The sequence below is a fragment of the Lonchura striata genome, chromosome 3 (genome assembly GCF_046129695.1).
Source record: "Lonchura striata isolate bLonStr1 chromosome 3, bLonStr1.mat, whole genome shotgun sequence".
NCBI classification, from domain to species: Eukaryota; Metazoa; Chordata; class Aves; order Passeriformes; family Estrildidae; genus Lonchura; species Lonchura striata.
In genome coordinates, this window is record NC_134605.1 from 42,744,021 (window position 1) to 42,769,442 (window position 25,422).

General features: G+C 35.2%; 1 protein-coding gene across 2 annotated transcripts in view; it reads left to right on the top strand.

Annotated features, from left to right (window-relative positions):
• The window catches only part of TTC13 (tetratricopeptide repeat domain 13), a 39,666-nt gene that overhangs the window by 8,104 nt on the left and 6,140 nt on the right, over nucleotides 1-25,422 (top strand). Inside the window, exons 4-20 of one of the 2 annotated variants that reach the window (XM_031504327.2) lie at nucleotides 1,735-1,805; nucleotides 4,032-4,097; nucleotides 5,579-5,671; nucleotides 6,715-6,831; nucleotides 7,652-7,762; nucleotides 10,162-10,244; nucleotides 11,337-11,478; nucleotides 12,704-12,878; nucleotides 13,284-13,440; nucleotides 13,705-13,835; nucleotides 14,168-14,300; nucleotides 14,784-14,876; nucleotides 19,000-19,083; nucleotides 20,519-20,603; nucleotides 22,839-22,948; nucleotides 24,281-24,416; nucleotides 25,078-25,157. In XM_031504327.2, coding sequence (XP_031360187.1) covers nucleotides 1,735-1,805; nucleotides 4,032-4,097; nucleotides 5,579-5,671; nucleotides 6,715-6,831; nucleotides 7,652-7,762; nucleotides 10,162-10,244; nucleotides 11,337-11,478; nucleotides 12,704-12,878; nucleotides 13,284-13,440; nucleotides 13,705-13,835; nucleotides 14,168-14,300; nucleotides 14,784-14,876; nucleotides 19,000-19,083; nucleotides 20,519-20,603; nucleotides 22,839-22,948; nucleotides 24,281-24,416; nucleotides 25,078-25,157 — 1,867 coding nt within the window. The remainder of the gene's footprint in view (nucleotides 1-1,734; nucleotides 1,806-4,031; nucleotides 4,098-5,578; nucleotides 5,672-6,714; nucleotides 6,832-7,651; nucleotides 7,763-10,161; nucleotides 10,245-11,336; nucleotides 11,479-12,703; nucleotides 12,879-13,283; nucleotides 13,441-13,704; nucleotides 13,836-14,167; nucleotides 14,301-14,783; nucleotides 14,877-18,999; nucleotides 19,084-20,518; nucleotides 20,604-22,838; nucleotides 22,949-24,280; nucleotides 24,417-25,077; nucleotides 25,158-25,422) is intronic. The other variant, XM_077782104.1, reaches the window with a different exon arrangement.

A 25,422-nucleotide genomic window follows, 5' to 3' on the forward strand; every position in this document is an offset into this window, starting at 1 on the left:
GTATAGTCTTGAAGAAGAGTGAAATGAGGAAAATTCAAGAGCTCTTCATCCTGTTCTTCCCCTTCCCATTTTTTTCCCTTTTTTGGTAATACTATGTATTTGTGCCAAGTTGCCGCACTCCCGCCCCGGTTCCCTTTGTCTCAGCCCCGGCTAGCTCTTCTCTGGGGCGAGAGTGGGCGATTGAGGCACCCTCCGCCGCTCCCAGCTGGGGTTTGGAGAGTGCCTTTGTGGGTTCCGGGCAGCGCTAGCAAGCCTCGCGGTGGTAAATGAAGAGCGGATCCTGCTGGGGGCTAAGTCCGAGTTTATTGTAGCCCAACGGGGCCAAATATCCTAGAATGGTGCCAGCCAACAGGAACAAGCACAAGGTGCTTGCACTGGCTTATAAACTGTAAGGGAGGGGTAACCGATGACTGATGGGGATAGGGATAGGGAGTGGCTCCGGGATGGGGGGATATGGTGGAGTCCAATGGGGGAAGGATATGGGGGGAGCCCCAGGTCCTCGCCCAATCACCCGGTGCCCTGAGTAGAAGCTTCTGGATGGATGGGAAGGGGCACCGAGTGACAGACAAGGCACCGGGGGGTGGGGGTAAAGGGAAAGACTGCGCCCCTTCCAGGGCGATGGACAGCCACTGGAGAGGCGGGAAGGGAGGACAAGGCGGGAAAACTGGGGACAAACCAAGTTGCACACGGGGGTACAAAGGAATAAACCAATACATAATGTAGGGATAATAAAACATACAAATAACGCAACTCCACACCAAGTGAAGCTTTTTATGTATTGAGGAGAAAGCTTATATTGCACACAAATATTTCCTTCTTCATAATAGAAGTTTTTGAGTATGACACAAGCTCTGGATTAAATGAACTTCTTATTTCTCTTTCATTTAACTAGTTTCCTTTTTTAATGAACTGTGCTTAGCAGCACTGCCAAAACAATGTGGCTTTGCCTGCCTGAAGGATAAGAGTCTGTGTCCTATTACTAATACCTTTGCTTGAAATTGCTTGTCTCTTCTCATGTTTGAATGAATAATTAAGCGAAGAGGTGTCTCTCCCATTGCTAATTTCATTTTAAGTGGGGAAAGGTGAAATCTGCTTGTAGTCCACTGCCAGCTGTTTGAACAAACTGCCTGGGGGAAGTTCTCTCTAACTTTCATAGCTGTGGTCTCGAAAGTTTTTCATAATTATAACATAGGTAAAGACTCAGTTGTTTTTCATTTTCAATTTCATAAATAATGAAATCTGTTTAGTTGAGGTATTTTTAGGTAATTCAAATGAAGGAAAATGTTATTGTGAACTAATACAGTTTAGCAATATGTGCACAAACAAGTGGAAGTTCCTTAATCAAATTGTCAAAAACAGTAATAGCCAGGTCACTTCGAATTGAGAAAGCATCCAGGACTATTTTATTTGGATTATAGTACCTTTTCTGATCCTGTGTATTCGAGAAGCAAACATGGGGCCTTTCCTGAACAACTTGTAAAAAGGAGAGAAAAACCCCACAAGCAGATCAGAAAACCCCAAAACAGCTCTGAAGAGCACAGTATGAATTGAGTAATTAATAACTGCTAGGTAATGGCTGAGGGAATGTCATTTTAGTGGCCATTTAGGAATCCTCTGATTATTTTAATCTTCACTGCCATGTAGGAACTTAAACATTTTACAATTTGTTAGTATTTAATGCTTTTTAAAAAGTCAGATTTTTTTGTTTTATTTACATTTTTAATGTTTTGTTAGCAATTGCTTACGTGTTGATTGGCAACGGCTTGTATGATGAAGCTATACGACATTTTTCAACAATGCTGCAGGTAAGTTTTCTGCTTGGACTTCAGAAAATAACTTTATAAAAATATCCATTGCCACATATGGCTTTTGATAAAGCAAATATTAAATTAAGGATTTTTAAATAAGAGTAATTATTCTACTGTTTATTCATTTTCTTTTCCATCCAAACATAAGCATACTGTTAAAACTGGGTGATCAGTATGTTGGTTATTTGGTGAGTATTTTTCTCATCTGTAGGCATAAAGTTTTATGGCACTTTGACCAAAAAAGCACGTGCTTTCAGAGACCTGACCTCTGCAGAGCTGAAGTTTTTTAGATTGTCTGCTTGTTGTGTAGGATGAGATATTTTAAAGTAGACTTTTTTGGGTGATGGCATGTTGCCAGTAATATGAGAAAAAAAGTCCTGACAGAGATAATTATTGCTAGTGGCGAGTAACACATTGCTTTCACAATGATAAATTATTTTGTATGCTGGCTTTATTCTTTTTCAACTGTAAGAACTGGATTTGTTTGATATATAAATAAAACATAACTAATACTTACATTATGGGTGTTTTTCCTGACCAAAATAAAGAATTCAGAATCTTCTGCAGCTAAGTAGGAGGTAGTCACATTTAAAACAAAATAAGTCCAAACAATTTATAAGCTTCAACTAAAGATGATTTTAAAATACTTCATTTTTATTGCTAAAAACCTGGAACATCTAGAAGCATGGACATACTTTTTCATTTGAACTGTTTAAAGTACACAAATGCAAGCTGAAAGCAATACTACAAATAATAGCATGTATTTTTTTTAAAGTGTCATATGGTTTGTTCTTAAATTGAGTGGAAGTGTGGCAATTTAATGGAATTATTCCAGGGAATTTATCTGAGGACAAGAACATTTGGGGTTTTGTTTGCTTTTATTTTTATTTGGTTGATATATGTTTTTAGTGATATTGACCTTTGATTTGTTTTAATGTGTGAGGATTTTTTTTTTTTATCCTAACGAGAAATCCTGCTTCCAAAACCACTGGATTTACGTATTGTTTCCTGTCTTTATTCAGAAGGAAACTTAATATAGGTGAAGACAAGCAAGATACACCAACTGTAGAAAGATACTGGGAGAAGCGTTTATGTGATAAGAGTACTTCTAAAGTGCCCACATCTCAGTGTAAAGGATGCTTTAATATCATGCTTATGGTATGCCTGAAAGGTTGTAATCATGATTGTTCACTCAGTTTTCCACAAGGCAATTCTAAATACATACAAAGTGAGCTTTAAAACATTTAACTGAATAAAACAGCTTTGCTTAGCCATGATGTTAAAAGTAGGAAGTTACCTACTGTTGATGTAGCCAAGCATAAACTTGGAATCAGCTGGGTCTGGCTAGCTGCCAGCACTGATGTGTCACAAATTGTGTTGTTTTGTCCACAGTAGAGTTTGTTTCTTGGGAAACAGCTTGTTTCTTGGCAGATGTCCCAGTTAAAGAAGACCAGGCCTGTGCTACAGACTTTTGTAGGACAGCTGTGTTCCTTGCAGGTGTGAAGATTGTGATTCCCGGCTGGTTTTCAGGGAAACTTGACTGTATAGGCATTGCTGTGTTGACAAAACAGTTTTGCTGTGTAGATCTTGAAATTTGTATGGGAAACTGTGGTTGGAGTAAATGACATCAAACAAGAAGTAGATTTACTATGTAGGGTGCATCCTCCCTAAGTGCCCAAGTAGGAAAGTCACAAAATTAAATCTAACTCAAGGAAAGTTGGTTTGAATTTTACAGAACTATTTTGGTAGAATACCTGTACCAAAAGAGTTTTAGTTACTGTCTGAATATAGATTCCATTAGAATGTCACAATATCTTGCTCCCAAATTTTAAATCTTGAATTTATATTGCATACAAAATAAGCTTTGAGTGGCCAAATTGTATGTTTCTTATCAGTTCAGTGACATGAGACAGAAGAAATTACATAATTACCAGTAAGGTTGCAGCTAAGGGGTTGGGTAACAGAATATTCTAATAAATACTGTGTATTCTAATGTACACTGGGTAATAGCTTCTGGTAGGTGGTCACTGGCATGATAACTGCTCTCTGTTAAATTGAATTGGAAGTTGTGAGCATACGAAAATATGGACTGTAATACAATAAATTTATTTGCCTGGCAGCTGTGATTGTTCATTGCTTAGTACTTTAGATCAGCTAAAATTAAATATATATTGAAAAAACCAAAAGCCCATGCCACAGATTAATATTTTATTTGTTTAACAGGAAGAACCAGAGCTGGTTAGTGCAATTTATGGACGAGGGATAGCATACGGAAAAAAAGGACTACATGTGAGTAGATAATTTTTTTAGTTAATACTCAACTGAATTATTTGTGTTTGAACTATAAGAAAGGCTGTAACAGGAATAACTTGACTGGTTAGAACATGTTAAGTACGCCCCAAAGCCTTTGTGCTGTTCTGCTTCCATGAGGAGTCTGTCCCTTGGCTGGTGCACTGTATAACATAGAGGGATCTAGCAGATCGTACTGCTCAAGCCATGGATACATTTGCTTCGTGAGACTGTGGAAGTAAAGCTGCACGACGTAAGTGTGCCAAAGGAGAAGGTTTTAGGCACTGTTGTGAGCGGTAGATAGTAAGGCTGTGAGCCACAGCTTCTTGAAAGAGTTGCCTATTAAAATAGCAGGCATTATCTTGCCTCTCAGAGATAGGTTTATGAAGTCCCACTGAATTTATCTCCATATTGCAGCTGTATTTCATTTGGAAATGAAAAAGTCTTGCAGCCTGGGGACATCCTATTCCAATACAGTGGATTTTGCATTGCTTTTTGAGTGCTTATGCTTGATAGGTATACCACTTTGAATGTGTTAAAAAAAACCCCAAAATTAAATTACTTGCTTGCAATACTTACTGCTCGAGTAACTTCTTGAGCAGAGAGAAATATATGAGTAGACTGTGATCCTTCTAGGACTTTGTGGCCAGTTGAATCGTAGTTGAATGGTTGCTAGAGTTCTAGAAGAATGAACAATTGAATAACTTCCTAAAAGATTTCTTTGTACAGAATGTTTAATTATCTAGGGGTGCTGACAAGAGCTTGAGGTCCCTCATATTTGCTTGTTTTTAGCATTCAGCGTACGTTTGTTTTCTCAGTTTAGCTAGGTGTTGATACAGCTTCAATTTGTAAAAGTTTTTGAGTGACACCTTCAAGACACAAAGGTGATACTAAGCACAAAATTTCTTTGCTTTGAGACAGAAGAAGATCCATGAAATCTAATACAGAATGTGCTGTTTAATTACTTAAATTTTTTTTTCCTAATGAATTAAGTACTTCCATCCTATTAATTAACTACTTCATTGAGGACAGTTTAAAATTTTCAATAGGCAGGATGCTTTTGGTGTCACCCCACTACTTGTCTGAAGTTGCAGACAGTGCTAATGACAACATTGGTGGGTGTGAGTGCGCCTGTGTGTAGAAGTTCATGTGGGAGCTTGAACCACCTTTGCTGCCAAGTAAGGTACCTCTGGAGCTATAAATCTAATATTTATTCACAGAGTTATATCAATAAATTATTAGAGGTACAACACAAAGATGATGTGTACAAAGTTTAGTTTCATTGTTTGTTGCAGGCAGGTGTTTTCACCCAGCTATTTGCAGAATAATGCATCTTGATATTTTTAGCAAAGGTGTGAAGAGCTTTTAATATAAACTGTTAGACTTTCAGACACTTAGCCAATCTAGTTGTCCTTCATCTTGAGAGTATATTAGTCTAAGTATGCACAGTTGTTCACCTTGTTTATTTTTCTCCTTTTCAGGATATGAAAAATGCTGAACTTGCTCTGTTTGAGCTTAGTAGGGTGATTAGTCTAGAACCAGGTCATCCTGAAGTATTTGAACAGCGAGCAGAAGTGAGCATTTTTTGTGTCTTCTCAGACTTTTGGAGAACTTGCAATTATACAGTGTTTCTAGTTATATATTAACTGATTCAATGGCTAAAGCTTAGTGTTCTATTCGCCTTTCTTTTAAAATATACTAATTTTCTCTCAAACAGTGTAATTTGTGGAATATTTAGTTTTAAAAAAAGACCTAGACTATATAGAGTTACTCCAGCCAATGGAATGGCATGTATTATGTGTAAGTGTTCAGTTTTTGACATACTATATAACAAGATCATTTGTGTTTAAGTTTTTTTTAATAAAATTAATCAAAATATCACTTGAACCTTACTGTTTGCACCTTCTTAGTAAATCTGCTGTGAATGCTAGTTGTTAAAATACCAAATTTTTAAAAAATGAAATGTTTTGGGTTTATATTTGTGCATGTAATTTAAAAATCATTCCAACCCACATATATTTTTATTTTGAAAATCAAGTTTTGTTTTGCTAACTAAATTACAGAAAATGGATGTTAAGAAGCAGCTTTGTAGACAAACCGAAAGTGTAAATATTAAAGTCAGCATGCTGTATAATGCCATAATATTTAGAGTTTTAATGTTTTTTGTGATCTCTTAGCACATTTGTGAACCTTGATTTAAAAATGTGAAAGGCATTTGAATAATTGGAAATGGACCATTTTCCATTGGGGGAATGTTTTTTCTCAAATAAGGCTTAGGAGAATACTTTAATGACATTTTCATTTGAATATGTTGAAATGGCTTGAAATTGAGTATTTTGTTTTGACCAACTTGTTTTTAGTTTGGAATACAGGGTTTCTGTGAATGTGGTGATGTTCATGTACACTGATAGTTTTGAGAAAAATTCTTTCAGATTTACTCTTTCATAAGGGTTTAAAAGCCATAATTACCAAAATTTATAGTGGAACTTTCCAGCCTATTCTTGCAAGTACAATTACTCTGTTAAAGCTGAACATGGAAAAGAAGAATGTTCATACTTCTAAAACAAGTCTATTCAGTCTGTCTGTTCTAAACTGTGTTTTGGTTTTGTACTCTTAGATATTGTCCCCACTAGGACGAATCAGTGAAGCATTATCAGATCTCACCAAAGCTATTCAGCTACAACCATCAGCAAGACTCTACAGGCACAGAGGTACCCTTTACTTCATATCTGAGGTTAGTGGATTTTGGGGATTCTCTTTGGCTTTGGTTGTTTGGGATGTTGGTCATTACTTTGTTGACTTCTGTGCTATTTGTACTTTTGTTCTAGAACTTAGTCCATATTTCGTTAAAAAACCCAAATCAATATAATAACAAAAGCCCTCATTCTCCTGTAGCTGGCTGACAGTTCAGAGATATTCTCTAAGTATTTCATTTTCAAATCTGTTTAATGCAGAGAATCAGAAGACAAGCACCTTGCATGCACACCTCAGATTCTATTGTGTTTGAGGAGTAGGATGTGGATAAAGACATTAACTTGATTTATAACCTGCAGCTGCATTTAATTAGTATTGATAAACACCGGTCTAGAAAGGAAAATACTTACGGCCAAGGCAGTAAGTCTTCTATATACTTAAGAAAAAACACTTCTCACAGTAAACAAAAAACCCCTTCAAAAATGCTAATAGCAACATTTTGCTGTGTGATCTGTGTTGTTCTTAAAGCTTTAATGTAGAACAAATACCTTTATCTTCAAAGATTGTGTGAATACTAGATAGCTGATTTCCTACTTGATTCTTCTGATTTTACTGTTTGCTTCCAGCTATTTTTCTATTTACTTTACCATGCTTTATACAACAAATCCTGTACAAAATGGAAGTGTATTGTGCATTTTTTGATGTTCTGATTGGTAGTTGATAATCATTGCTGCTTAGCCCTGAGACTGACTTCATATATTAAACAAAACTCTGAAGTTTATTTTTATGGAAATAAAAGTACATATTCCACTTCATTTGTGTGGTATTTTCTGTGTCATCTGTAATCTTCTTTATTATAGGATTATGCAACAGCCCATGAAGATTTTCAGCGCTCTCTGGAACTGAACAAAAATCAGCCTATAGCTATGCTTTATAAAGGCTTAACCTTCTTTCACAGAGGACTTTTGAAGGTAAAGCTATATTAAACAATAGTTTATATAGAACAATACCCTTTATTTGAAGTTATTTCCATAAAATAGTAGAAATATAATTGGTGTTGATGTATGTATTTTCTCTCACATAAGGAAGATTTTTAAGGTAAAAGAGTGCAAGCAAAATAAAAAGATTCCATTATATAATATGTAAATACTGCAGGTCTTGTTGAATCTTATTAGGTCAGCAATAACAGGTATGTTTAAGGAGTGCTTTGAAATATATTTGTATTTAGCACCTCTGCTAATACTTGTATGATTATATTCAAAAATTTCAAAATGAAATGGAGATTTCCTAGGTTTTGGGAAGTGGAGAGGGATGAAAAAGAAAATAATTTTAAACTCTTCCTTGAACAAGCTAGAGAGTAATCAAGGAAAGAGCCTTGCATTTCTGCATGCTTATTTCATTTATATATTGTTTCTGGAAGGCTGATTCCTAACTCGGGGGAACATACTTGCACCTTCAGTTTCTAAAATCGGCAGGAAAGAAAAATCATCCCATGTCTTTAAGTTTTCACCATGTTTTGACTCAAAGCTTCTCTCTGTTTTAGGTGTAGTAATATTGCCCCTGTCTCTTGTTTGTAAAGTATTCAGAGGTATTGCTGCTATTTTCCACAGTGGAGAGTAATTTTACAAGTATTCTGAAATCCTCAGTTTGAAAAATTAAGATGCAGTGGTGTGATTCCTGGAGTCCAACAAGGGAAGCTGTCTTTTTTTTTTTTTTTAACTTCTGATAATAGCTTGGACTACATTAAGGGTTGTATGCAGAATCTGGAGGGAACCCAGGACTCCTGAGTTTGAGCCCACTGTCTTTCACAGGCAAGCACTGCTTTTTTGATCTCTAATTTTTTTTTTTGTAGTCCACTTCCTCACCTTTTTAATATCCAAACAGGTATTTTTTTACCACAGTCTCACTGTATACTGTGAGAACATCAGACTGTCATTGAACTTTTATTGTGTGTATCTTCTTCCAGTAAGAAGAGATACTTGCATATAATAGTCTGGATTTCTGATTTTTGTTGTAGGCAACAGAGACCCTAAAAAGTGACTGTGAAAATACAGCTGACAAAAATAAATGCTGTCTCAGTTAGCAGAATAGAAGCAAAGTTTTCTTCTTTCTGATACATTTTCAACACATTTCTGCACTACCACCTCCTTCCTCCCAGTTTCTTTTCTCAAAAGAAGCATCTTCACTCTCTAATACTCATGTTCAGAGAGATTGTCACTGAGTGGTTTTTCATCCCCGGGTACACCTTCGCTTCACTCAGATTCAGGCTGCCTTTTAAAGGAAAACTATGCATGCCATCTGTTAGGTTTTATAAGGCTTGCTGAAAATTGAAGATTTGGGTTGAACATATCCACATGTGTTCATTTTTGAGTGAAAAGAGATTTGTTTGAATCGCTGCTTTTGGGAATAATAATCTTGGTTTTAAAACTTATCTATAGGATATGAACCTACCCATAGTTGTAGGTGATTGTCCTACATTTTTGTTTAATGGGTATTTTTGCATGCATTGTAGTGCTCAGAATAGATTTGATAGGTTTCTCTAAATAATAATTTCTAAATTGACTAAAGATACCAGTAATTATTTCCTTACAGCATCTAATTTATTGCACTGAAGACTTCAAGATACTTTTTGGACATTTCTTAGTAATATAAAGTAGTTGATTATTCCATCCTTAATTCTAAGTCTCAGTATTGAATATTTCAGTTGTGTGGCCACTCTAGTTTGAAAAGCTGAGTTCTTAATCAGATTCTTTGAAGAGGAATATTTCTTTAACCTCATACTTATTTTGTTAGCTTTTGTTTTTATTACACTGTATTCCTTACAACAGCAATAGCCGTAATAGCAACAGTATATGCTATTGTGTGAGGATGATCACTTACTCTGTAATCCCTAAAGAGAATGCTCCCAGCTGAGGAAATAACAAAGAATGCAATAGGACAATTAAAGGCAGAGTGCAGATTTGAAGGAGTCTTTTGGACTCCAAAACTGAAGAGGTGTATTATGAATGAAGAAGGAAGACTATAAGGATAGACAGCTTTGCCTTTGGGACCAGATTGTGCTTTGAAAGCAAATTCTGAAGGGATTTAGTCTCTGAACTCTGTTAAAATACTAAAAGAATTGCTCACTCCCACTGCATATTAGACAGAAGAATTTCAGCTAAATCTGTCAGAACTGTAAAGAATGTTTTGGTATTTCATTTATTATGTAATACGTTTTACTCCATAGATTTTGTAATAAATTCATGCCTTGTTTGCTCCTTCCAAAGCTTTTGATATACAACGGTAAATTCCATAGCTAGTAACTACTGAGGATGCTGGAATTTAATGACTGTAGTAAGTTACAAATTTTTCTGTTGCTCCGTTTCTGTAGGAAGCCATTGAATCCTTCAAAGAAGCTCTGAAGCAGAAGGCAGACTTCATAGATGCATATAAAAGTCTGGGACAAGCCTACAGGTACTCACGTTCAGAAGTAGTTTTAAAGTAATTTTTTCTGGTTGTGTTCTTTAAAATGCACTTTTAAGTTTTACACATTTGTTACCAAGTTGTGCAGAACCAAACGTGGTATTTGGTAGCTCCAGTAGCTGATATAGCTATGTCAGGATATGTTCAATATAAATAATTTGTATGTTTACTTTGTATTTTTAATTTAGTCTCTGGTATCTCTTTGAGTCTGCCAGACTCAATAGTTAGTTAAATGGCAGTTTTTAGTAAGATGTGTTTTAGGTATGCTAAATGAATTTTAAATGATAGAAAGTGTTAATATAGCATGAACTGTATCTGGGTAAATCATGGTTCAAAGGTAGTGGCTTTGTTGTTCAAGAATTTATTTGAAACTAAAGAGCTGTGGTTATCACTATTCTGCTAAAAAATCTTTTTGGCAAATGTATTTAAAACTAGTAAATCTTGGTTTTTTTCTTGAGTTGCTTTTGTTTGAATTACTGAATTTAAAAACTGTGATAAACTAGATTGTATACTATTTCTGTTTTAACTTTCTCATGACAGTTTCTCTGTGACTGTTTTTACTGTCTGCTTACATGTACAGCTGTCCTGCACATGGAGTAATTTCAGTCCATAAAATTTTAGTTAGTTTCAGTTTTCAAGCACCATATGCTTTCGTCTTTCTCAGCATTTAAGCAGTTGGTAAATTTTTAAGAACATGTTTGTACTTAAAAGTTAAAAAGACCTCTCAAAGATATATTTTTCCAAGAATTCTTTATGTGGAAGTTTTATTTACTTTAGTTTCTGAAAAAAATACCTTAGGTGTTTTTACAGTTTTAATGTCTGCTGAGGATTGTGAAGATCTGTGGTCTTGTGGATTGTATTTCAGAGTACATATTTCTGGGAGTAACAAACTCTGTGCAGCTGTTCTGTTACTATCCCAGAATAGTTGAAAATGACTGTTTTTGCTATAGAAATTTTCCTTTAGTACTTTGTTTCTCTTCAATGATCTCTCCTTTGGACATCTTAAAATCACCTTTAACAAGTAATTTTTTTGTCACTCTTGCCATCTGTATTTTTCACTTTACACATTCTGGAATCACCTAGAGAGCTTGGCAACTTCGATGCTGCAACAGAGAGCTTCCAGAAGGCTTTACTGCTGAATCAAAATCATGTTCAGACATTACAGCTCAAAGGAATGATGCTTTATCATCATGGAAGCTTAGATGAAGCACTAAAGAATTTTAAGGTAAGCAGGCCCTAAATAAACACAAAATTTAAATGTTTTAACAAGGTCTTGTATTCAACAGGTGCAATAAAATGGACATATTTCCAAGTTTTTCATTCTGAGTGTGTGTGCATTTGAACTAGAAGTATTCTTTTCTGAAGTCTGTTTTACAAGATAAAACTTAACAATTTGTAATTAAAAATGTAATTGGGCTAAAATTGAGGTGACTGCTTTAACTGTTTTATGTGTTTGTAAAACCAAGCTCTGTCTGAAGTGTTTTATTTTTCTTTTTAAACTGGTAATTGTGTTCTTGCTAATACTTTGACTTTAAAGTTTTTTCATATTGGATGGAAAGTAAAATGTACTAGTCTGTAATTTTCAGCTGAAAATAAATTACGATGTTTGTCTAATTTTTCTAGACTATTTTCTTAAAAATTCAGCATATGTTGTGATTCATTGTGCTTGCAAAAATTTTTATGTTGCCAAAATCTTGCCTCTGCTGGCATTAAATAATTGCCTTATTTTGGAGACAGAACAAAAAAAGGCAGATGTTATTTGTATGCCCATATTCTTAAAACAAGGAATGAAATAAGATGCTTTTCCAAATGAGTCTGTACTTATCCCAAGGAGAACACTTTATGTGTATTATTACATATTCACCTTCTATAACCAAGTTTGTAGATACTGATGTAGTTGAAAAGGTACTTCAACTTCTGAGATGGAGATGCTCTTCTAAAGACATGTAATTGCTGGAAGAATTGGAGCATTAATTTCTGAATCGTAAACAGGAATTTGCTGTGTGTTTAACCTACAGTAAATAGCTAAATAACATAGAAATGTACTAATGCATGAAATAGTGAAGAGATGAATAGTAGTGAAGACAAAAATATATATATCTATATAATTAACCCAAAATTATTTGTAATATTGTCAGGAGTATATTTTGTCTGATTTCATTCAGCTAACATTAAGCTAATATTTTTTAGAGAAAAGTATGCAAAGACATATTTGCATCAGCAAGGTTTGGGTTTTCAGTTTTTTTCCCCTTTGATAAAAAAGAAAATATATTTCCTTACATTTGCTAGTAGTTTAAGTGCTCAGCAGCATTTGAAAGAAAATTATGATGGAAGTGGATTTTAATAATCAGTAAATCTTTTCACATTATTCTGGCCAGACGGGTTGGATTATTTGAGGATATTCTTCCTGTCTCTTGATTTTTGGGTGCTTTGTTCCTTTAATCTCCTAGAGATGTCTACAGCTAGAACCATACAATGAAGTGTGCCAGTACATGAAGGGTCTCAGCCATGTTGCAATGGGACAGTTTTATGAAGGCATAAAAGCTCAGACCAAAGTTATGTTAAATGATCCTTTACCAGGACAGAAGGCCAGTCCAGAATATCTGAAAGTGAAATATCTCAGAGGTAAGTTGGAATTTATTTTTTTTTTTAAGAATATTCTTAAATGCTTCAAGGACTCAAGTGTAAGCTTACAGTGATTCTAGAAAAAACTGTAGATTCTCATGAGCACTGTTGACTATGTATGTTAAGAAAGAAGTACACTGATTCTTATTGGTCATAGAGTTAGAAGCTTGGTCCAAAAATGGAACATACATTTCTACACAAATGTAGGTTGTTGTGATACTTAGTTGAAAAAGACTTATTTCTTCTTGGAAATTGGCTAATAGAAAAATTATATTATCTAAAAATAATGACTTAAATAAGTAATGTTATTTAACTGACAAGCATATAACCTGGTTACTGTTTTTGTGTAATGGCATAAGTAAACTGATTATGCAAACAGTATTTAATTTTATTTCTTTCCTCCAGAGTATTCTAGATATTTGCATGCACATTTGGATACCCCTCTTACAGAATATAATACTGATACAGATCTTCCTGGAAATTTCAAGGATCACTGGGCCAAAAATCTTCCTTTTCTTATAGAAAATTATGAAGAGCAGCCAGGGTTACAGCCACATATAAAGTGAGAATTTTTATATTTTTTAAGCCTATTTTAACTGGGGGGATCTGCCACTGAATTCAGTCAGACTGAATTCATTTGAGGTATTGAACATACATACTATGTCTGTTTAGTATACTGGAGGAAGAATGAGTGCTCTTTATCCTGTGTTTAAGTGTTTCTCACACAAATGGTATTAATTTGTAAAACACAGATTTGTTTGCCAAGTGCTTTTTCAGGATTTTTATAGCCAAGCTATGTCTGATGCATGTTTTTCTCCTCTGTAAGAGATGTGTTATTTCAGAATTTTGAAAGCTATAAGCCTGATGTGCAAGAACTCATTTGTGTGGCTGATCATCTGGGTTCCATGATGCAGTATGAGACACCTGGATTTCTTCCAAATAAAAGGATACATAGAGGTATACTAAAAATGTTCTGTAAATTTGAGAGGGGGCGAGGGAGTCAATGTGATAATTGAATGCTCTATGTTTTCTATCTGCAAATTAGTTTTATGCTCTGTTTCTTTCAAATCAGATAGAAAATTTAAAATAATCATTATGTCAGCATTTTCTTGACCTAGCTGGGCACTGGAAATCAGGATTTCCCAGACTTTTTGATGTTGTCCATTCTTTTCCTATAAATACATTACTTTCTCACTTCAGTTTTCCTGTCTGTGCAGCACTGAGTATTTGGCTCTAATTGTTTTTTCTGTTTCTGTTGTTGGTACCTCTGTCCTCATGCCTCACCTCAGCAATGGGATTGGCCACTCTAGAAGTAATGCAAGCTGTGCAGCGGACTTGGGCAAACTCCAAAGTTCGGATGAATGGGAAGACCAGACTGATGCAGTGGAGAGATATGTTTGATATTGCTGTGAAGTGGCGAAGGTAATGGTCATAGAGGACAGAGAGCAAGCCTGGATTGTTGGTTGTAATGATGAGTGCTGCAGCTGACCAAAGGGCTGCAGTCATGGAGAAGAAAATGAACACTTGCTGCCGTTCTGTAACTAGAAAAGTTCTGATAAAAGAAAAAGATGGTGTAGGTACAAGGAGTGCATTTTTGAAAATACTCTATTTATCTTCTTCCATAGAGGAGAGGAAAAAATCAGAGTAGCATTTTCTAGTTGAAGCAAAGCTGAGTGAGACCATTGCAGCTAAGGCAAGTAAAAACTAACAGTTTCAACTCCAGAAACATCAAATGTTTGAGTTGTATAATTTTTATAAGAAACCCTGGGTTTCAGGAAAAGTTCTTTTCCATAATCTCTGAATTCTAGCTTTTGCCTAAAATTGTTCTGTCTATAAATAAAGCTCTATTAGAAATATTACATGGATTGAAATATGTGCCAGTGTTGATGTCCTTTGTCTTTGTAGGATAGCTGACCCTGACCAGCCTGTGCTTTGGTTGGACCAAATGCCTGCCCGGAGCCTTAGCAGAGGTTTCAATAATCACATTAACTTAATCAGGTATGAGAGTTTTACAAAACAGCATTCCCCCACACAACTAAGGGGTTGTACCAGAAATTACCAGCTCTTTGTGAAACAGCATTTTACAGCATTGAATTTATATGTGCTTATTGTTTTACTTAATATTTATTTTATGATTTCTGATGGAACATTTGGGATTTGTGTACAGTTTTCCCTTCTGAGATTTCCTCTTCTTCCTGAATTTCAATTGTACAACTGAGTTACAGCGGTATCTAACAAGGATCCAGAATATGTATGTTTTTACATGCTGTTTTCATTTCCCAAATAACCTTAAATGTAAAAATTTTACTAAGTTCATCATAGTTGTAGCTTTTGTGAATGCTCTTAAAGGCGTGGCATCAGTTTGAAACAATGCTGTGCTATTAGCTTTAATACTGATTTACAGTGAAGAGGAAAAACAGTTCTTGTAGTTGTTTTCAAGGCAGGCCAAAGTAAAGCAAAAATGACAAAATAAGTAACCTGCGAAAGGTAACAGTTGCATTTCCAAATAAAGGTAAAATTTAAAAGATAAAACCACTGTTGTACGTTCCATCTTCTCCCATGCTGCAAAACTCTGTAGTCATAACAGTGCTACCTCCCTTGAAGTGGTACAAGTGTGATAGACTCGATGTGGCAACATCACTGTCAATCACAGGAGCAGAGTGTGTTTGTGTAAGTAAATATGTAGCCAGGTTTCATCTTAATCCACTCCCTCATAGGAAATACTGAATCTTTGATCTGTCATTCTACTTTTATGTGTCTCTATCTCTTTGTTCTTTGACAAGCTGTACTGTAAAAGGAGAATAAGGGTAGCAAAGACTTCTCAAGAATTCTTTCAGGCAGAGAAAAATAGTGATGTTCTGATTAGCAGAGGCTAATGAGGCTTTGTCCTCACTCTTCCTTCCAGTCTGTGGATTGGGCCCTAGCAGGTCTCCTTTACTTGGAGTGGTTAATGCAGCATTAAACTCCAGTGCAGATATTATACTTTGCAAGATGTGCTGCTTTTTGAACAGCCTTGTGTTCAGGCTTCTCTCTTCATTCAAGCCAAGGGTTACATTTGGGCTCCTAGCTGTTTCCATCTTTGCTGCATTCCTGTCTTGTTGTATGTACAATGCAGCAGAAACCACAGCCATCTGTACTTGGAGACAGAGATGCATTCCATACTTCACCTGTTTCTTCATGGTTTTATTTCTAAATAGGAGAGTAAAAGCCTAACTTCTAGCTGATCTGTGTTGGCAGAACGGCATTCATGTAACAATACTTAATTAACATCCTGAAACTAATACTGAACGTTTAATCTGTGGAAATATGTCCTTGTACAGAGTCTCTGTGTCAGGAGCTCTTGTTTTGCAGTGGCCAAGGTACTTGTTTTCCTTTCATCAGAGAGTGCTGGCAAAATTGATGTACTGTTACAGCTGTTTGGTCATTTCATAGAAGTCTGAAGTAAGCTTCATGAATGTTCAGAACTGTAGGCCCACAGTGAGCCTTGTTCTAACCTTTTTGGTTTCGCTCAGCCTTTTGGGGATCTCATCAGCATTTTGGTTGTGCTTCTTTCATAGCTAATTAGTGGTTCTCTGAAAAATACTGGTTTGCTGCCTTTTATGAAGAAACAATGGATTTGAAGCAGTCTAAATACCAGTGCCTTAGCAGTTGCTTGTGCTTTAGTACCAGATGGTGATTGCATTCTTTTTGACTCTGGAATCCTGTTCTGGTTTGGTCATTCTTCAGCCTTAAGTAATAACCATTTTCTTTGATCAGTTTTCTGTTGTGATTTGTTTCTGCTTTTGGCTCCATCCTGTTATTTCACATGATGTGAGGGATAAAATAAATAACATATTGAGTGGTAATGTATTTTTTTATTATTATTTTAGTTTTGAAGCACATTCTAGTTCACAGATTTCTAAATGACAATTTCTTCTTGGAGAACTATGCACATTTGTATAATTTTCTTTTTCCATTACTCAGCTTGTAAAATGGCTGCTGATTGAAGAGACTAATAGGGCACAGAGCTAATACCCTTTTCTGGATAACTGAGATGGATTTATGGTCTTTTGACTGTCCTTCAGGAAGATATACTTTGTTTTATAGTTAGGTTATGGTTTGAAGGTTATTCTCATACCCATATGACTAAGGTTGAATTCTTTCTAAAATAGCATGGCTACCTGACAGCCAGGTGTAACAATAGATTTAGGCTGAAATAGCAGTTTGCATAGTTATTATGTATATTAAAATAAAAGCTGTTCAGTCAAACAAGAAGTGTAGCAACAGCAGTTGGGTGTTCTTCTAGCATTTGTAAAAGATGCTGAGCTCAAGCTGTTCTCTAGGTTTTATTTCATCTGAATTATACACCAGGAATTTCTGTGGGCAGAAATACTCAGATTACTTGTCTGTTACCACAACCTTTTTCTTTACTTGAATTCTTTCCATTGGAAGTCTAGTATTGTTCAGTGATTCCTGTCAAAGGGGTCTTGTCATGGAGGCATTAGCATTCAGTGTCTGCTGAGTTAATTTTTTTGCTTTTCCAGAATGGCAAAATGTTTGGAGTGTGTCAGAAAACAAAAACCTTTTTTGTTTGTTTTGTGTCAGTTTGGGGTCCTTTTTAAAAAGATACATAAGAAACATCTTGCATTTCACAATTTTTGATAGGATTTCAGGTCTTAATGCTCTCAAGATGCAAGTGTGTCATCTGTCTCTCTGTTGGCCTATAGAAAGGGGTGATTTTGGCTTATCTTGTTTCTGGTTTAAATGATCAAAGCTCCTAAGCTTGATTTAAAGTAGAGAAAATGTTTTGGAAAGCTTTAGTTGTTTTCATAGACAAAGCAAGGATCTGTGATCAGCTAAACATTAATGATATGTTTAATGTCCTTATAAAAAAAAGACACTCTGGAACAGTGCAACTTTTGAATTCTTGGTGGTAGTGTTTACTAAACAAGAAGGAGTGGGAATAAATACAAATCACTTTTGACCACCCACCGAAAGTCTTTCTTGGTGCAACAGTTTCTAGATGGCCTTATAGAAGATAGGTCTGCTTTGGACGTATTTTCCAAGATGACACTAAAGGAGAATACACTTCCTTATGCTGACACACTGCTGCCTGTTGTACAGATATTTTTTTAATACAGATGGGAAAGGATGGGACGTACAACAAGGGCAAATTATGTATATTAGATTTGTCTTCATCCTTCTGCTTTCCCTGCCTCCCTTTCCTATGTGCAGACATGTGTATGTGTTCTAATTCTGTTCAGTTTTTGAGAGCTGATTGATGGTTTTCTGAGACTAGGCTTCCTAAGGTGAGAGACTGTCAAGTGAGACATTAGACAGGGACTTGAGCTGACAAAAATCCCTTAAAGTGGAAAGAAAAAGCTAGGTGTATACAGCTTCCTGTGATTGACAGTGGTTTTGCTTCCTCAGAGAGCGATAACGCTTGCTTTATAAAATCTTGTTTTGTAGACTGGGAGAAGAGGAAGGACTCTTACAAATGCAGTAATGGTATGTAATTTTTCCTCGCAGACTGGTTATAATTGTAACAGGTTTCTACCACATTTTAATTTTTTTTTTACTTTCTAGTCCAAGGGGAAAAACACCTTTTAATGTTTTTGTTTTTCAGTTACTACTCGTAACTCTTGGGATTAAAAGCAAAAATACTTCAGTATAGAAGGACATAGTTGAATAAAGAAAAACACATGTGGACAGTCAGAGCAAATCAACATGTATGTTTACAAATATGTAAACTGGACCATGTTGGTTCTCTAGATGTGCAAACTGAGAATTCTTTTCTAGTTGTGTTGTATCTATGAGTCTAGGGAAGATTATATCTCCTACAAATTGATAATTATCATATATAGATAAGATTTGCTAGAATCAAGCACACTAAAATGCGGAGAAATATGCATGGAATGTAGCTTTATCAGAGAGCAACAATTCTAATGATACGTGAGTTTGAGCAAGTTCACTATGTAATCTATATTTAAAATGGGAGATTAGCAATTTACCACGTAGATAAATCCTACATGTTCATTCCTTTAATTTACAAAGCAACTGTGAATAAGATTGTCCGATCTTAATAAGTAATATTTGTCCTGGAATGTTGAGTTGAATGTTTTCCCCTTTCTTTTCTTTGTAGGGGACAGGTCATTAATATGAGGTACCTGGAATACTTCGAGAAAATTCTTCATTTTATCAAAGACAGGATCCTTGTTTATCATGGGTAAATGACAGGTTTTTTGCCCCTGCTTTGTTCTCCTGGTAATAGTGATCTGAATTTTGCATAATACTAATTTCACAAAGTCTGAAAGATTTTTTTTTTTCTTAGTTTAGCAAGTTTTGGTTTCTTTAGCATATATAATTGTTTTAATTCTTACTGGAAATGGAAAATTTTATTTATTGCCACAAAAAGAAACTTAATAGGAAAACCTTTCCCTGTGAATTATAGTATATCTAGAAATAAATAACTGTTCTGAATTTGTAGCAGTGGTTCTGTCATGATTGGATCTCTCTTCTGTTTGAGCATATGATTTATTAAAGATGTTGGGTTTCCTCCTGGTAGAATCAAGTACAGTTACTCTGACTATTGATAAAAATTTATTAAGAAGTGAGGAAAAAAAAGAGAAACAAAGATATGGAAGGCAATTTTCATTGAAACAGGTATTTGACAAGGAGTTTTAAATGAGCAGAATTCTTTACTATTTGTTACATAGATGGGTTGGTAGATGCTGTATGAAGAGAGTTGTAGAATCTTGAATGAAATTATATGACTAAAGGTAATATGAAAATTGATGTTGGCATCTGTACTAAATACTGTGGCTCTGTATTCTGATTACATAAAAAACTAAAAAACTGTTTTAGCTTTAAGCCCTCTAATTTTCCTCTGGCCTGTTAACTTTTATTAAATACTGAGTTCTGTTTTTTGATCTCATCATGCTATTTAAATATCAAAAAATGACAGCACAGAAAATCCTTATAACAGTTGAAAATGTTTGAGTTTTATGATAGTTGCTGAAAATATGTAAGTTCTGTAGTAACTGGTAGTCTGTCCTCTGTTGATAGGAAGTTTGTTCAGAGTAAGCCCAGTAGCATTTGACCTTAAACTAGACCAATTTGTGGTGTGATTTCTAAAAGAATTCTATTCTTAAAATCTGGTATAGTGTAATTAATAATTCTTAGACCAGTACTGCAACAGGTTTCTTCATGATCCAGCTGTGGCTGCATTTGAAGTATTTACTTGTCTTTGAGGCTACCCAGATGCATCTATTTTGTGAAGAATATTTCTAATTTTAACTCTCTTCTACTTCCATCTTTCCTTACCTAGAACCCCCTGCCCACACATGCTCATGCAAACACTGACACTTTAAAGTGGCCAATGGCAAGAGTAAGACAGAATAGTTGATTAGAATAAGATAAATCTGAATACTGAAATTGAGATTTGAAGCTGAAAAAAAATAAGCTGAGCTGATACAGCAGAAAATTGCTTTTTGAAATATAGGGGACCATGTGGACAAGTATAAAGAAACTAATTTTCTGAAAATAAATAATTAATTTTCAATAACTTACCTCATTATGGCTGACTAGGTTAAAGGTATGTGAATTTCCAGAAATTCTACATATGTTCAACTGTAGTATTTAATATTTAATATTTTTTCCAGTGCTAATAATCCAAAAGGACTGCTAGAGGTTCGAGAAGCTCTGGAAAAAGTACGTAAAGTAGAAGATCTTCTTCCCATAATGAAGGTAAATTACTTTAATATATGGTAAAAAGTATAAAATGTGTTCTGGGAGATATTCAGTTCCTCAAGATAAAACCATTGTATATAAATTTACAGTGAGTAACTGGAAATACCAGCTCAGGTTAATCCAAATCTGGATATATAGGGTTAGACCTTCCCTTTAATATGTGCAATTGAGTGATGTATATTTGAAATCCTTGGCCTAACTGTGAGCTGGTAACAAAGTAATGGGAAACCAAAATGTTAAATGCAATTCTTTGAAGACAGTCTTCTCAACCCAAGAGGGTTTGTGGTCAGATCTGCCATAGTGGGCTTGCTCTGTGCCTGTATAATAGGATTCAAAATGATTGATGTGCCTGTAAGATTAGGAATATGGAAGCTGTTCTTACTTTTAGGTTCATTGGTGCAGCTCAATATGTGGTGGGGCTGGCACAGGGAAGTGGGGGAATAGTTGCTCTTTGTGACTGATAACTAAAATGAAATTCTGGATAACATTTTTGAGCTTAGGAAGGCTTAGCAAAAAAGGAGTGGGAAACTTAGAGGTTTTGTTCCTGCTGCTGGTCCTTGTAGAAAGGCTTTGGATATATAACCTGCAAAATGATTTGTCTCAACTTGAATACTAAGGCTTGAGCTGGGTTTAAGCAAATGTTGTTCTCCTTTTCCCCCCCATTCCTCCAAATTAATCTAGGGTGAACATTGTGTAAGTATTTGGGGGTTGGGGAAACAAAGATACAAAGTATGCCTTTTTAAAGGATTTTAAGCAGAGCAGAATAAAATTTGGGAAGAAACCATTATGCTAAATAGAGACAAATTCTTTACTTTCTTATCTTATGTGTCCACATTGGAATTTTGTATCTAAGCAAAGCAGCTGGGTTGCCATAGAGCAGAGATCTCTGAAGCTGCCTTGCTGATACTCCTGACAGACTGTCTGGGTTTGGATGTGTTCTTGATACTAATGCTCACTCGTGCACTACAATTATCTTTGTGGTTTAAGCACTACATTTTTCTCTGGGTTTTAAAATGTGTTGTGAATATATGTTCTTTGAAGACACCCTAATTTAAGCGGTCCTTTTTAAATTACTGTCTTGTTCTTGGCTTTGAAAGATGAAGCCAAATGGATACAAACTGAACCTTAACAAAAGCTTTTGCTGAAGAGGTAGTAGGTGTTGGAGTGGATGGAGAGCTAAGTGTACCCTGCTGACACACAAATGTGCAATCTGGTTACTTTTTAATTACTAGGACAGAAAAAATGCTACCAGCGTATTTTAAAAATACAGGTTAGTCAAAGAAAATTATTAAAATATATAAATATAGTGGACTGTACATTATTGTTTCAAAGTAAATGTCTCAACAGGCAGCAAATATTCTTCCCAGTTTCCATACCTGTACTTTTTGGTCTCCTGCATCCCATTCCAAACAGTATCAAAGTGGAATGCTGTCTCATTAGAGACTTTTTGTTCCTTTAAAATAAATGTAGATTCTCTTGAAACGTAAGACCCTAGATCACCGGTTTTGGGTTAACTGCATGAGTAAACATCACTGCCTACTAGTCTTTATTAGTGCCTATATAAAATTAGTGTCTGTCTAATAGTGATGTAATATGGTTACTTGGGTAGCTGGTGAATGCTGTATGTGGAAAACTGGGCTTTTGGCTTTACTTAAGTGCAGTTTTGCCTGGTTTATACAACTCTGGCTAGAGTGTTACTCTTAGATACTGTAGCTTTGTAAAATTCTTAAACCTAGATATATTTTCCTTCTGATGAGGATAAACATCAATTGAAACTGGATCACAGTTAAGAAACCCTTGTTTTGGATTGTCTTCTGGAATTCACACTTGGACTAATGCAGCCACTTTGTATGTTTTAGTGTAAACATAAAATGGGGTCTCAAATTCCTGAGACCCCAGGATTTCCATTGTCACACCAAAAGGTTTCCATCAACATGCAACTTGGAGGGGAATCTGTACAACTCGAACTGCTTTGTACAGTGGCTTTTCACAAACAGTGTATTTTATTCACTGTTTAGTTATAAAGTTGAATGCCACTATGCCTCATTCAGTATTTATGGTTTCCATTCAGAAGAAAATAAAGGATTAATGAAATAATGCCACTGACAGTAATTTTGTTCTGTTATGTAAATTTGTCCACATTAATTTCTAGTCCTTGTATTTTATGTGCTCCAAAGCAATAGGTAGACAGTCTGTCTCTGCTACCTCTAATATTACTTTTTCTTTTAAAAGCAGTTTAACAGTAAAACCAGAGATGGGTTCACTGTCAACACAAAAGTCCCCAGCCTGAAGGATCAAGGGAAAGAATATGACGGATTCACAATTACAATAACAGGAGATAAGTATGTTCACTGTTTTCAAGGGTTAGGGTACATTAAGCAATGATGAACTGTTAGCAATTAATTGTCTGAAATGCCATTTCTGTTCATATAAAGTGGGTTTTGTTTTTCACTAGTGGCATTTTTGTAAATAATTGAAGTTTATTCATTTGAGGGCTTGATTCCTGTTGTGTTTTCAACAAGAAGGGAATTTGGATAACATTGATGGAACTGAGTTATTCTCAAACATATAGCACAAAAGTGATAAGAGACCTTGTTTTTCACCTTAGACTATAAAATGCCTAAAGGGGAAAAATATCAAGCACCTCCGTCTTTATACATATCAAAATGTATTTCTTGTGGGACCTTGACTTTTGTGTTGACTGAGAAGTCCTGAATGGACTGGAAATTTCTGTGATCTAAGAATAGAAGACACTCTCTTCTATTTGAGATTTTGACTTTTTTTATGTTTGAGATGCAGACTTTTTATCTGCAAGTGAAAATTTAAATAGTACCTAAATGCATCAGAATACAATCAGGAGGCTTTGGGTCACTCTCTGGGTGAGATAGTAAATGTCCTCGCTTTATGGATTCTGATTCCTTGTCTTTCTGAAAAATGAGCAAATCTGAAGCTCAGAAGCACTGTCAAAGTGCTTCTTTATTACATAAAGACTTTAATTTTAAAAAGTTTAAATTTTATGCATTAGAATTTTTCCCACAATTTGTGTGCTTTTAATGAGTGACATGGAATCCAAACTTCTCTGTTAAAATATAAATGTATCTCTTGTTTTTTTTTTATTTTACATTCTAAATCACAGGCTTATATATGATGAAAAGTCATTAAATATATGGCCTCACTATTTTAATGAAAACATTTTAGTGTCAGTAAATAGCCTAACTTTGTTCTGGACAAACTTTGTTCAGTGTCATTCAGTCTGTTTTGATCCATAGTTTGTAACAGCTTAATACCCAAACAATCGGTTTTGGTAGTTTAGAAATGAAGAAAACTACATATAACATTCTATATAAAAATCCTAAATCTGTGAAGATACTTTAAAATTTAATAATTCTTATTTTTTACCCACAATTTAAGTGAAACATGAATCCTTGTCAGGTATCTTTAATGGAAATACTTCATCTGTGATTAGGTGGCAGTCTTTATATATTCTTTCAAACTTAAGATGTGATGCAGCGTTTTTAATTAAATGGGAAGTAATGCACATGATCTCCTGCTTAAGGAAGATGATAGGAAAAAGGTGATGTGTAACTCTAGTAGATTTGTAATTTACCCTGGATATGCATCAAGTTCTGTTCAAAAAATGTCTTACCTCCTTTTCTTTTTCATTTGCTTAACAGAGTAGGGAACATACTATTTTCAGTAGAAACTCAGACGACAGAAGAGAGAACACAGCTGTATCATGCAGAAATAGATGCACTATATAAGGACCTAACAGCTAAAGGAAAAGTTCTAATTCTGTCTGCAGAGCTGGGGGTAAGGCTGTTCAAGGAATTATTAATTCCTCAGAAAAGCCTTTTATGTTTTTATCCTCTCTGTTTAATAGTCTCAGTTCTAATACTTTTTGACAGAGTTCATAGGTGATAAAGTCACTTAAGCCCAATTATGACAAGTACCACAAGAAGTTACTATAATTCTATCTGTTACTTTAAAATTTGCTGGGCTTTGCCTGCAGTACTAGAGAATGTCCAGGCAAGGTCTCAGGATTGCAGGGCGTTCTGTTTTTTTCTGACTTTTCTCATGGATCTGTGTTCACCCTTGTCATCTCCCTGCAAGTACTGTTTAGGGTTTGGCTCATGGTGGTTACATATAAGATGAGTAACACGAATTCCTGAGAAGCGCTAGAATTGTGTTTGTTTTGATATGATGTCTGACTACATTTGAGCTTGTGCTTTTTCTTTACCATCCTTTGATAGGTGCATAGATGAACTGTGATTCACCTAAATGTTAAAGATACAACAAAGTAGTTTGTTCAGACATCTGTTAGTCAGACTTCTGTTTCATAATTTGACATTTTCACATTTGAAATGGTTCTTAAAAAATACTTGTGGTAGTGTAAGACTTTGCAATGTGTAGCTTTGTAAGTTATTACCTGGCTATTAAATTATCTTTAATTCATGCTTTTTTCTTCTCTTAGGAAGTCGATGCTGTTTGCAACTTGATCCTGTCACTAGTTTATTACTTCTATAATTTAATGCCACTTTCAAGAGGATCTAGGTTAGTGTTGGTATTCATCATGTCTGTTACCTTTAATTCCTGCTGTACAATGTCCATGCCTTGCTGTATCTTAATGTATTTTTTAATGTTAATATTATTTTTAGTAGGAACTGTGTGCCCTGCACAGCTTTTCCTTTTCTGGTGCTGTGACAATGGGAACTGACTTGGTACTGTTTTAAAAGCTAGTTTGTAATTGCTAATGGTAACTATTCATAGCTGCATGTATATTTAAAGTGATGGGTAGTCTCAGCTCAGTCTTTATCAA